General features: G+C 39.8%; 1 protein-coding gene across 1 annotated transcript in view; it reads left to right on the top strand.

Moving 5' to 3' along the window:
- cxadr (CXADR Ig-like cell adhesion molecule) overlaps positions 1-14640 on the top strand; it is a 29217-nt gene that overhangs the window by 6344 nt on the left and 8233 nt on the right. Inside the window, exons 2-3 of the mRNA XM_057053842.1 lie at positions 8979-9148; positions 13898-14102. Of these exons, the coding sequence (XP_056909822.1) occupies positions 8979-9148; positions 13898-14102 (375 nt within the window). The remainder of the gene's footprint in view (positions 1-8978; positions 9149-13897; positions 14103-14640) is intronic.

Below are 14640 nucleotides of genomic sequence, written 5' to 3'. Positions count from 1 at the left end.
AACAATAATATTCAAACAATTAAGCACTAAAACCAGCAAGGGAATGAAAGTTAAGAAGAGTTTATGAAAGGGACAGTGAGAGGCTTGTCTCCTAGGTGATAGGACGTCCGTCCACAGTCTGAGATGGGCAGCAGAATCTTATCCACTCTTGAGTTTCCACTTCGACTTTGGTACCTCCGGAAGCCGCTGATCAGCTGACCTGAGGCACCGGGCAGGCTCGTAGGGATGTAGTGGCTCAGAGCGGTAGAGCAGGGCAACGCCATTTAAAGATTAACAAACAATAATTTCAGCATCAATTCTAAAATGCGCAGGGAGCTAGTGAAGGGAGGCCAGGGAGTAACGTGCTTCCTCATACCTTCCTTATACTTCAGTTAAGGGGTGAACAGCAGCATTTTGCTAATTGGAGACATGTGAGGGAGGACTGGCTGACACAGAAGTGCAGTAATCCAGCCTAGCTGGGATGAAGGTGTGGAATATTTGTGCTTTTGTGCAAGGAAGATCTTCACCTTTACTAGCTGCCTAAGGTGAAAAAAGCACCAATATTCATCCAATTTAAAATCACTCTCCACCTGAAAACCCAAGTTGGAGCCTATTGTCTTAAAATATTGTGCCAAAAGGGCCCGAGCCAACAGGGGGATTCACAAGAGCCACTGGGAGCAAAACTGATTTCCTTTAATATGCCATTTTTCACTCTGTCAAAAAGTTCTTTCTGACATTTTCTCTGAAGGTAATTCCTCCTTTTCAAATGTTTGAAGCGTTTCTTGAACTTCTGGCTTTTCAATTCTGTTAGACAGCTTTTATTCTTTTATTCTGTATCGAACTACACTTGTGCACAACATTTTGTATTTGTATTTACTTTGTCGACCAAAAGCTTCATGGAATGTTGGAATGAAGGCTCTGCGTGTCAAGGTGCGTTTTTTCTCATCAGCTGGGAAAACTACATTATGCAACATTCTTTTAGTTGCCACCACCTTTGAACAAATCTGTCATACTGGCTGCTCCGTTTTGGCTCGTTTGGGTTCGCCTTGCTCACATGATTTGAAGCCAAAGTTAGCGTTGCAACATTGTTTCCCTCCTAATTTCTACTGCATCTACCTTGTATTGTTCCTCCCAAGGCTCACGGAATGTGTGTGTGTGTGCATCTGTGTGTTCTAGTGATCCCGCCTTCCCCCCTACGGGTTCACACTGTTCATTCTGCAACCAAACAAATGCGCTTTACAGCTTGTTCTCATGGGCTGAGACCAACACATGCACATTCATGCATACTGAGCCTGGCAAAATGATGGAGTTCATTTTCATCTATCATTATTAATTGTTTTATTGATTATTGCCCCAGTCCTGAATTGGTTTCACCCGCTTTTGTGTAAATGCAACCAACAACAGCTGGAAAGAAGGGGCAGTTAACGAGACAACCCCTAGTCAGGAATGGGTTTGCAGGTGTTGATCACCATTTTCATTTCCTTTTTCATTATATCCTCTATGGGTGTTTCTTGGCTAATTTGTACATACACGCAAACACACACACTTACCACCAGTGTCCTCGTAATGCCATGAGACAGGCCAGGACAACGGGAATGGTGAAGGATGACCCTAACCCAGCAGTGTGATTGTTATATTTTCCTTTGTGCAAGGAGACAGAGGGAGCACTGCTACAGACCTATAAAATGACTTTCAGCAGGCCATAAATGTGCCGTTTCCTTCCAAATGGGCAAACGCCTTGAAGGGGGCATGAAGTCCCTGTGTCCACAAGTGGGGTCTGTGCACACAGATTGGCTCCATGTGTCATTCTTAGTGGCACATGGCACCAGATGCCACTTACTTGCAGAAACAAACCGTATGTGAATACGGGTTTCGCAGCAGCTTTCACATCTTTGTCAGGTGTTCACTAATCCCTTGTGGGGAAACCTTTTCTTTTGTTAAATGAGAAGGTGTCATTAATTATTGAGGAATCTGTCAAAGAGAACACACTCCAGTTGTATTGTTAGTGTCTTATCTTTAGCATAAAAAAGGACACCAATGCGTCTTTAAAACGGTCTGTCTCCCTGCATCTTGGTTGGTTTTATTTCCCTCCTGCATTGCTGAGGCTGCCCATGGCAGTACTATCAGGCTCGAATCAGTTTTATGGCACAGCCAGCCCATATTGTCCCCATCTGACAATGTGCCTGAGCGTCACACACCCTGAAGGACATTTGTTTGTTTGTGTGCTCACGTCTTTGTTTCGACAGATCTGAGATATAGGAGGTTCTTATCTGACTCCTCAGGGTTCTTTAGATAAGAGTGTGTGTGTGTGTGTGTGTGTGTGTGTGTGTGTGTGTGTGTGTTGGATTGGCTGCAGTTGATTTTTACTGGAGAAGTGTTCAAAAAAGATTCAGGAAGAAGCTGGCGATTAATTTTATTCACTTGATCATTCTAATGAAAATGTATTCTATTATATAAGGAACATATTCTGTATTTAAGAAGCGCTAATCCCAAGGACATGGCCCAGGATCCCTGTGATGAAGACCTTTTAATTAAAGTCCCATTAAAGATTGAGCAGACATTGGTTTGTCATTACTTTCCCCATCTCTTCTCCCTCTGTCCTTTAAAAAGCCCTTATGATTGCTCTGCAAATTTATATATCTGCAATATCATAAAACAGTGCAATAAAAAGACATTCTCTCGCTCTCGCTCTCGCTCTCTCTCTCTCTCTCTCTCTCTCTCGCTCTCTCTCTCGCTCTCTCTGGATAGATGGATAGATGGATAGATAGATGGATAGATAGATGGATAGATAGATGGATAGATAGATAGTCACCCCATAGACTCATCTAAATTCTGTCAACTGCTTAGACATTGAAGAGCAATCCCTGCCATCTGTCACACTCATCATTTAATTTTCAATTACCGGTATGTCAAAACAGCCTTTAAGTCATTGGCACTTAGAAAAAATGGAAGACCTTTGGAGCAGTTAGAACTTTGAGCTGCAGGAGAGTACAATTAGTGTTGCCAACAGTCCTAGCAACACTAAACTGTTGATGTTAAAGGAGGTTCTATTTTGAAGAGTTTTTGCACATAATTTGTTTTGTGGGAGTTAGAGATAAATAAGTAATGTGAGTAAATAACCCGAGATGCACGTGTTCTTCCTGGAGCACCAAATAAAGGTTTGACCATAGGGCTGGGCGGTATACTGGTTTCCTGGCTTATACCGGTATCGTTTTGAAGGCGGTATGAATTTGAAACAATAATGTACAACGAACAAAGTTTTAAAAACATGGCGGGGGAGATAAGAAGGTGCGTTCTATCTGTGGATGGAATTTCTGAATTTTTTTTTCACACTAAATCAGTGGTATACATAATATTCTATATATGGAATATCTGTGAAATGCTTCTGTAGTGTAATTAACATTTCTCCTGTAGTCAAGCTAACAAGGGTTTTTAGCCTTTTTGGTTCTCCATTATTCAACTTTTTTTTTTAGTGTAAAATAACATTATCAGAATAAAAGATAACCTTTCCAAAAAAGAGAAATCTTTGTTTAAGAAACTCCTGTCCTGCTTAAAAAAGTATAAAGTGACAGAAAACAATAGAAAGCAGAACATTTCTGTTATAGTGTATTTTGTGCAAGTACAAACAAAGTTAAAAAAATAAGGAATTGTACATAATATTGTTGCGTCGGAGGGAGGCGTTTCCCAGCATGATTGGGCACATTGTGTTTGTGGATAAAATTTCAAGTTATTTTTGTTAAATTAAAATTAAATTCTGTTAGTTAATACCCACAGCTATTCTTTGTTTTGTGTTCTCTGTTGAATTTACAATGAACTAGTAGTTTTAAATTACTGTTATGGAAATAAGCACTTTGACACCATAAGAAAGTCATGTTTGGTCCGTTCATATGAGGTCTATTCATATCTGAGGCTGATAAACGACATTTCTGTGGTGGAGTGTTAGGGCTGGCAGCTGGATTCCATATCGTCATAGCAGCTGACCAGCTGATGGGTCACAGATATAAAATCCATGGTGTTTTTTTTTGCCAATATTTTTGAAACTCTTACTCTTAATTTACCAAAAGCAGTGTTTTAAATGTAAATGGCTGTTGTACACAGATTGTACACAGATTACCTTGAATTTATGAAGGTAACACCAACAACCCTTCTCGATACCTTCATAAGGAAATACTGCATGATGCATCATAACACTTCCAAGTGCCAACAGAAATAATACTGCTTATGAGATTAAATCTAGTTTAAAAACCAGCGCTCATGCCGTTGCATGAATTTTTCATCTCCAATCAATAGAATGCTGGCAGAGTTTACAAAGCAATAAATCACCTGCCACATTATCATCTGGCAACTCTTTGGCCTTGTTATGCTTGTGTTTAGCTCGCGTTGGTATTGCATCATCTGCGATAGACATAATATTATTTCAGTTTTTCACCATTGTCGGCTAGCTACAAACATCCCACGATATGGCCACACTCTCATTGGCCCTGATAATATGCAGGATCCAGCTCACAGCTCACATATACGGTACTAGAAACCTTGTTGCCTTCTTGTTGACGTTAAGTACGCACCATAGAGCCTGAATGACGCGACCAGCACTTGTATATTTCTATGGGCCCACTCTCTGCTTTCCACAGATGTGTAGTGTTTACAACATGGAGTGCTGACAGGACAGGGGCCTCATGAACAAAGGGTAAGGCTCACATTCAGATTTATCAAAAGTGATGACCTTAGAAATGCGCGCTGACATATTTATCTGCTTCTAACTCCACATTTTTCTGTATTTTTTCAACTATATCACTGGATGACTACTGAATAATAATAATAATAATCAAAGGTGGGTAGAAAAGAGTTATATTCACTCCATCACATTTACTTGATTTTCTTTTTGAAAAAAGAAATACTTCTGAGTAGGTTTACTGCACTGCACTTTTTAGTTTTATGGGGTAGATTTGTGAAGAAGAAATGCCACGCTACACTGGGCTACCCCGGAGCCGTTACTTCTCTCTATAATTCTTATACAATGATATACATTAGTTTTTAGTGTTCGATTGATGTATCAGCGGCCGATAACTCCGGAACTCCGTGCTCCATCTGGCCTGCTTGGACAAATGTATGCAAATGCTTTAGGGGCTCTTTGATCAACCGCTAAATAGATTGATGATGAGCAACAAATCGCTTAGCAGCTGGATCAGTACCTACGGGAGCCATTTATCGACAGACAGACAGACTGGTCTGCTACTGCAGTGGTGGTAAAAATGCATCCGGCTTCTACCTTTCGGCACCACTGGCAAGAAAATTCCTTTCTAAACCTGCCTCTTTCTGTTCTGAGTGAGGCAGGATTGAGTGAGATTGACCAGATCTCTGAAAAAGAGAGGAATAATCTCAGGGGAAAATGCAGAGCATCTCTCGCATTACAACCCGCAGCTCTTAAACAGAAGTGTAAAGTAATTTTAAAATTTTTTGGATTACTTTTCCCAGGAATGTCACTTGTACTAGACTACATGCTACAATGTTTAAGAGTTAAAATCGTTCATTGTTGTTTTTATTGTTATATATTAAAAATTTCTACTTTCTTATCGAACTTTTATTGTTAATTTGGTAAAAAAAAAAAAAATCAGATTCGGCCATAAAAAAATCTGTATTTTTCAGCCTTAGTTATGTTTAGCTTTTGTCAGACCACCAACCACATCAGATGTACCAGCAATAATCACGTGACTCCGTTTTACCAATCAGACGTAGCCATGCTGTCACATGACCACACAAGCTGTGATGGCATTTACTGCACAAAAAAAAATCACCTATTATGCAAACTAAGTGGATTGCAAAGAAATGTGTTTAACATATTTATTTCACATAAACAATTGAACCAGTGTTTGTGAGTGTAATTTTAAACTATTGTGCATCAGCTTTGTATACCAATACTATTTCACTCTCAAAATGCCATCACAAAACTTCCTTAGTTCTGCCTTTATCATTTATTTTTTAGAATCAGTAACTATGCATTTGTGCACAAAGACAACTGCAACAACACCTAGATGTAAGATTTGGTACTTATTTCATTCGATTTCATTATAATTGAGAACATGTTCATTTGAATATGTTTGTATGTATAAAGGTAATGTAAAGAAATGTTATGCTAGCAATCCACAGAATGGCCACAGAATGGCATGACACGCATCCAGATTGTGAACCATAAATATTGTCAATGTTGAAGCTATTATTGACAACAGGTTAGGTCAGTTCTGATTTCTGTCTTCAGCTACTTTATTTCTCTCTGCCTTTCCTTTTTTTCTCATGCCGTTTGTACCATGGCCTGCTTCTCTTGGGAATTGGTTGCCGGGAGACAGGATTCACACCCTATTGTATGTTAACAAAAGTGGAGGGCGGGGGGGTTATAATCAGCAGGACCAGAGAATCTGAAGGCTAGAGTGGTTGACAATCATGTGTATGTTGGACAGAATGATTGACAAGGAGGAATAGAGAAATTTAGGGTGGGGGTGACTGAATAGCAGTAGGGGCACTGGGCAGGATATGCTGACACATTGAATTCCTTTCTTTCATTCACAGTCTCCCAGTAACCATACTTAAATGTGCTGTGTCAGCCACTGCACTGCAAACTGATAGACTCTCATAAGGATGGCAAACAGGGAATGATCAGGAATGGAGACGGGTCTTTAATTATGCGGCATGTGCTTCCACTAATGCACTAATGTGCCTAGTTGATTTTAGGAGTAGTATATTTATTTTACACCTTTCCGTAGATCGAATGGTCATGGTCTTTCTTTTAGCCAATTACATTACCTTCGATCATTATTAGTCTTAATAAAGAGGTCAATTCTTGGATGAAGATAAAGAGATTAATCCCACACGGGAATGAAACGTCACAGCTGTAGAACCTCGCAGCAGCAGGTATTTTTTCACTATTGCAAGGGACAAGATGGATAACTAATAAAGAAGTATACCAGTTGAGAGAATCGATCTGAAGAATATCCAGAAACAATAAAAACAGTGATTATAACAAAAATAACAAAACATAGTGATTTTAATTATCATCGCCTGTGTGTGTAAATGCCAGAAGATATTACTTCACATTTTTCAAAATTGTGTTTTTTGTGTGTGAGCATTTGTGGGTATATAATCTTCGGCTTTGCCAGTCTTGGTCCCAGACAGGCAGGTTTGTTGACCAACAGTGGAAATACAAGATCCTGAAGTGGCACTCTTTCTTCCATTTATTTCACTCTGAATGGAGGAGACGTCCCACACCCCACATAGCTTTCTTTCTCTCTACCAGAGCTGTTTCCTCTTCGCTCTAAGCGACTTAGAAGAATACCCTCGGTACATTAAATGAATGATCGACACCGCTTTCCATCATGAAGATGCCAAAATGTGTATGCATTATGACAGTGATTGACACCATCTCAGTTTTCCCCCTATTGCTTTACAGCTTGTTCTGATTGAAGATGGTGAATTGTAACCTCCAAGGGTATCTGTCAAAATCTGTGGGGTAAAAACCAGCCACAACAGCAGCAGCAGCAGCAGCAGCCAGGAATAAAACCGAGTGCTTTGCACAGATATTAAGTGCTTGCAGGCATTGTGCTTCAACAATAGTGGGTGTGGGTGAACTGTCAGACCCTGTGTGAATAATCCTCTGTAGTGTTGCTTTTTATTAGTTTGGCCATATTACCCTATTCTTAACTAGAAATTTGAAGAAGAAAAAGAGTGGGATTGATATGTGAATTCATACCCGCTCTTCTTTCTGTCTGTCTGTCTTTCATCATCTAAATCACTGCAAAATATATATTTCGGTTAATCAGATTTGTTTGGAATGCTAGTCTGCCCTCCTTTACTTGCCATATTGTCGAATTACTAAGCTAATAACCTGTTGGGTGAGGAGAAGACAGGGAACAGATTCTATATTGATACAGTCCTGTTTGACATTGAACATTCAAGTGTTAGTATTTATGCAAAGTGGCAAATGTAGTCATGTATCTAAAAAAGCAAGTCAATATTTTGGCAGTCTCACGATAATTCCTGCACAGTCAGTACACGAAATTAAATCACTAGATTTATTTGTTTTATATAGAGGTATCGTCAGTTCCATTATTGTGGTACGGTTTCATCATTGTGCTTTTAAATGGGGCATTTTGGCTTTGCAGTGTGCTATTTGGAAATTTGAGCTATTTCATTCCCAGTCCCCTTTAGATTGACGAGTGTGTTTATGTAACAGTAGTTCTGTAATCAGACATTGGACAAATGATGATGAGCAGCAGTTAAAGCGTTAAACTGGCTTTTGGAGCTGTTTGAGTCAAAATAGTGTTATATTGCATTCACTAAAATGGGTGCCAAAAGGTGGTAGCCGTGGCTTCTTTTCCATGTTACAATACTTGAACAAGCTGGTATATAATTACTGCAAATGCTTTCTGCTGCTTGGCCAGCATAATGAACATGAACTATCAGCCCTCACACATAAACAAGACCAAAGCTTTAATGCCCATCCTCTGCATGCAGTTTGAGTTAAAATTCACTCACATCTTTAATACGTTTTATGTGCGCCAATGAGCATATAAACTAAATGATGTATCTGACATGGGTGCATTTGTGTGGTTATCTTAATGGAAGCCTCATTTTAGCTGACATTTTCCCCCATGACTTTAGTGTAGTGTAGTGTAGAATGTTCTTGTGTTTAGAATCATGTTGCTCCTGTCAGACCTGCCAGCTGGATGATGACACACTGTCAGAAATATGTAAAGATGAAAAGACAGAGGGATTTTATTGATTTATTTTGACCAAGGACATAATATATTAAGTTAAATTATGTTCTGGTGTTTTGTTGGGTTTTTACATTTCTTGCATTTCTGCTGTATTTTCTTTGCCAGAGGGAAACCCACTATAACTAACTAAGGAAACATTTACAGTCTTGTGTCTATTTATTTATTTATTTTTAAAAATCCATCATCTACATTGTTTTTTGAAATTTTGTGTGTGTTTGTGTGTTTTTCCAGGTTTAGCCTCTGGTCTTGAGATTACAACCACAGGGCCATCATCTATAGAGAAGGCCAGTGGTCAGAGTGTGAAATTGGAATGCCAGTTCACCCTGGCCTCTGAAGATACTGGACCACTGGATATTGAATGGAGCTTAATGGCCTCGGACAATCAGCAAGAGGACAAAGTGGTATGTGTTGTTCTGATTTTGCATTTGTCCTTTTTATTGACTCTCCTTTTCACTGACAGGCTCTAGCAGACTATATGAATGGTATCAAAACTTAAGCGTGGTCTTGAGCTTTTAGTGGCTAACATTTAGGTCTAACCAGCTGCAGCTGTCTGTGACTCTGCGTCAGAGAAGTCCATGGCAGCAGAGACATTAAAGCAATCAATTCTGTGGAAAGAATCTCTGCAGTGCCACTGAATTGTTAAGTGTACAGATCTTCCTGAAAATTGTCACCATAGGCAACTGATAACCACTTATCCCACATCATATGAGATGCTTTTTTTTAAATCAACAAATCTCACTTTGAAGAAATCTACCATACTCAAAAAGTCTCGAAAGTTCATGATTGGATGTAGCACTGACTAAAGCAGTAGAACCTAACAAAAATGCCGAGGCTGAGGATGCTGGAAAAAAAAATGCAAATATCATTGAAGTTATTTTCAAAGTTGGGATATGAAAGCACATTCCGCATTTGTCTCCTCTCTGATTGGTGCACAACACACACACTTTCCCAACAGTGGACTATCTGCCTACAGTTTTCAAAATGGCGCCTCAGTTTCCAGTCATTTTCAGATAATCAAACGGACAGACACACACACACACACACACACACACACAACACACACACACACACACACACACACACACACACACACACACACACACACACACACACACACACACAGGAGATTGCTATTCATATGCCCTTGATCCCACAAGAGGCACACATTGAAAATCTCTGAGGGAGTTTTATCTGTACCCAATGCCGTTTCAAGTTTTAGGACGCACAGTTTTAAATTCTTCCACCACAAATCTGAGTGTGTCTATGGGAATGGTTGCATTACAGGATCTAGTATTGTAAATTATTAGTACTTTACATAGTTAATGTAAAGCTAGAAGACAGTACAGATTTCAGTTTTTTTCCCCTGTGCTTGGTTGTATTATGCTGGTTTTTATCTGCACAAAAAATTGCTGGGTTTTAATCAGACCAGGCATCTTTCCTCTCGACATTTTTGTTCTTCTTGACCTACCAAATCTGCTTGTAATACACATTTATCCACACACTAATTGATACAGCCTTTAGCCATTATGTCGTCAGGCTGAAACTAAATGGTTTGTGATTAACTGCATATTAATTCCACAAGGCTGATTTTATAGATTGTGATAAAGCTCTGATAGCAGGCAAAAAACTAAAGTGGATGAAGGCTAAACAGTGCCAGCAGTAATTACCATGTGAATATGGCTCTCAGTGCCTTGCTATATTTCAGCTGAAAGGCAGTTGTCTTCCTAATATTTTGCAATGGCAGTGAAAATAATGTAAACAGACTGTAACCTGTTTTATTCATAAGCAGAGCTACAGGCCCACTACTGAAAATTATGACTGGAATTTTTGAGGTCGCTGACATAGTTGGGAGGATAATACCCATTGATGAAATTGGCCATTTTTGTTTGCAAATTAGCTGCAAATGTGAATCATCATGGCCACATTTTAATCAATTTCTATATCCTCAGTGTTGAAGGAAACTTAAACCATTTTCAGGCAGTGAAGATATTTGGTTTAGAACTGTGACACATTTTTAAACTTTCTCGATGAAGGCATCAGAGGTCCTGTTTAGAACTGAGGTACTGCTGCTTCCTGCTTAAAGGTACACTATACGATCAAGCTCAACGTCACTTGGTTCGAAGTAAATATCTGCACGCACACTGACCCTCACCCCTCTCCATCTTATCCATGATTGGCTGGAATGTGATTTGTTATATTTGGTGCACCGCCTGTCCTGCCCTTGTTTTTTTTTCTTTCTTTTTTTAACATTTATGGCCCCCTGTTGTCTCCAGAGACTGGGCTTTTCACAGCGTATTCAGGGGCAGGCAACTAGCAGATCACTGGCAGGTGCCAAGATCCCATAGTACACCTTTAACCTCACACAGCCTAAAAAAAGAATTGAAGCCTCATGAACAAATGGTGCGTACGTGCAAAAATGTTGCTCACGTTCAGATTTAAGTGAACTGACCGTGAAAATGTGCAGTGCTCCACACTAAATTTGTGGTTGGTGTACGCACATTTCTAGGTCTTTGGAGCTGTTGGCGATCCAAAGTGATGATGCAGGGAAACTGTTAGTAATGTCAAAAATGGGATTCCTGAGACCAATAGTCAGATTAACAATAAAGAGATGAACAATGAACACACCCAGGTCTTTGTGATTGCATGAGTGGATATAAAAGTATGTTTGAAATGCTGCAGAAAGCAGTTAACAACAATGGCAGCATTGATATTGCTATTAGAAGATAATGCCAATGGCGCTTTGTGCAGAGAAAGAGAAGGACTGGCTCATCAGCTGCTTTAGGTTCCCAAGGACAGTCCTTGTGGAACTGTGCATGGAGTAACGGCCACACTTGGAGTGTGACAAAGCCAGGAGCCAGGCCCTACCTGTGCCCATATATTTGGTCATTTCAGTGAGAACAGGCCTTCCGATCAGGACTGACCCAGTCAACACTGAGCTGAGCCATACTAGCTAAGGGGGATGGAATTATCCAAACGTCAGCAACATGTATCAAAATCCCATATACACTGCAGTTGGACAGGCCAACATAGAAGCGCAGTTTGCAGTGAGAGCGGGTTTTCCTAATGTAATCGGACACGTTGCTATAAACGTGCTATCACGAGATGAATTTGTTTATGTAAAGAAGAAGCATTTTATTCAGTCAAAGTACAGAATCATGTACAACGTATCTGTGATGCACGAATGCAATTAACCAACATTATTGCAATGTGGCCTGGATCAACATACCATTCATTCTGACCAATGTGGTCAGCAACAGGCTACAAGCCCGCACTGACAGAGGTTGACTATGCATTGTAGAGTTTATGATCCTGTGTTCAGCAACTGTCCGTGGTTAAAGTTAGTGACTTGATGTTTTTCACTGCGATACCACAGATGCCACAAGCCCCTTATCGTCGCCGTGTTTAAAGTACTTATGTCATTAAACGAGTGCATGAGGTGTAAAAGTGGCCGGATTGTTTTCGGCACAGAGCTTTATTCCTTTACAGTAGTGCATGATCCCAAATGGGAACTGATTTAATTTATTACCGAATATAACTCGTTTCCGTTTATTATTAATACCAGAGGACAGCGTGCCAAAAAGAATCATTTTTCGTTCCTTGACTTCATTAATGAGCATCTCCAATGTTTGGTAAAGTTCCTCTTCTTGCCTTTGGGACTCATGGCTTGTTTCCATGATCCATTCATGCAGAGGAATCCCACCCTGTTTACACTCATTTGCATTAAAAAAAAAAAAAAATTGCACTGATTGAGATGTACAAAACAAATGTGCATGGATTCAGTCGTGCGCACAGTTTCATACATCTGAAAGGTACTTTTTTGGATTTGATTGTACACCAGGTTTCTTTAAGGCTTTGTGCGTGAGGCCCCTGGTCTGGTGGTGACCACGTGATTGAGTGTCTTTACTTTTATGAAATGCAGTCCACAGATAATAATCTGTTTTTTCCAGGATGACTTCTCTTTTCATTTTCAGTCATGAGGCCATTTTCAGTCCTGAGGCCACTGGGTCATGATTTTTCAAGGTTATAGTGCAGTTCTTTTTAGCTAAATGTGTATTTGTCTGCTAATGCTCCTATCTGTTTACGTGGGTTGTAGTTTAACTGACGTTCTTGTCGGAGTTAGCTGAGGGCAATTTAATTTCCTGATGATCCCCACTAAAGAGAGAAGGGTTTCCTCCCTTGGGAGCCAGGAGGAATGGCATTACCTGTTTATATTTTTAATGTTTACAAGATGACATAAATGCCTGCTGAGAGCACGGCTGAGTTGCAGTTCTAGATATTGTCTTTGCTGTTAAAATGGAGCAAAATACTATCTTGATAAACACAAATTAAAAACTTGGCGGTTAATTCACCTTGTTTTAGTGCCCTTGTTTTTCTCAGAGTAAAATTCTTGCCACTGATGGATTAATTATTCTTCCTCTCCTTCGATATGTGCTCATTGTCTCTCCTTTATCCTGGGATAATGCCTGCATAGGCTGGTTGTTGAGTGTGGCACAGAAAGGTCTATTGAGGGCGGTCCATATGGAAATAAGAACAAATACCTCACCGTCTCTAAAATACAATGACAATTCATCATTGTTTAAATTTTTAAGCCCCCCTTGTGCTTCACTGTGTCCCTGAATTTCCCCTTCCCCCATCTCCTAATGAGCGTTCCTGTTGGCTCCACCTGAGTTTTATTTCAAAGCTTTTATTTATTTTTTTTGCTGTTTTTATAACCAAAGAGAGTGTGTGTGTGTCTGTGTGTGTCTGTGTGTCTGTGTGTGTGTGTGTGTGTGTGTGTGTGTGTGTGTGTGTGTGTGTGTGTGTGTGTGTGTGTGTGTGTGTGTGTGAGTACAGGAGGCGTTGAAGCAGAATTGCCTCCTACTGCTCTTTGTTAATACAGCAGGTGCACATTTTATCCCCTTCCATAGTTACATTTCTCAAACAAGCACTTTCCAGTGGCCAGTTTATCTTTTCTAAAATTTGGTTTGTTCATTGAGTCTTTACTATCAAACATACTGACATCTATAAACCTGTTTATCTCTTTACACACATTTAAAGGTATAAAGACATGAACGGGCTTTGAGTGATTAGTATTCACACAGTGTATGATGTGCATTATATTTTGGAATTGGGGCTGTCCAGATAACTCCATCTCTGCAATGTAATTGCAGGTGATCCTGTACTCAGGTGACCGGGCTTATGAAGACTACTATGAACCCATGAGGGGACGGGTCCACTTCAACTCTGCTGATCCCAAGAACGGTGATGCCTCCATAAACCTGACAGGGCTCAAGTCTTCAGACTCTGGCACTTATCAGTGTAAAGTGAAAAAAGCTCCTGGCATCCGCAGTAGGAAGATGTTGCTGATAGTCATGGGTGAGTGACACAAATCGCCAAGTGCACATGGTAATACTGCATTAAAACTTGCTGCAATAATGGTTTAAAGTTGATTGCATACAAAGGCCAAAGTTTAGGCGCAGACGCAGTAGAGCTATAACACCACAAAATCTACTTTTTATCTAGCGACATTGCCATCACTTCAAAGAATCCGAACCGAGGGCTCTTTGTCTTTCCATCTGTCCCGTACTGATTCTTTAATCATGAAAGAAATAGTGGACTATACACTATTTTAGATATGGTAGAGACCCATTTATGAAATTAATCATGACCTTAAGACTTAAAATTGAATTGCGAGGTACTTCACATTCACCCAGGCTTCCTGTTTTTATGTAATCCCTTCCAAAAATATAGTACATGACCTTCCTAGGGGCTGTATGGCTCATTTGTGTTGCATGTTGTGTGAGTAATTCTAAACTGATAATACTACACTGGGGGTTTATACTTGTGTCAGTCTTGATCAGTATAATTCCATTTTTAATGTTACATTCATTAAAGCCATGCCATTTACATTTGA

Source organism: Takifugu flavidus, chromosome 14 (assembly GCF_003711565.1).
Source record: "Takifugu flavidus isolate HTHZ2018 chromosome 14, ASM371156v2, whole genome shotgun sequence".
Classification (NCBI taxonomy): Eukaryota; Metazoa; Chordata; class Actinopteri; order Tetraodontiformes; family Tetraodontidae; genus Takifugu; species Takifugu flavidus.
This window is presented reverse-complemented; position numbering and strand designations above follow the sequence as displayed.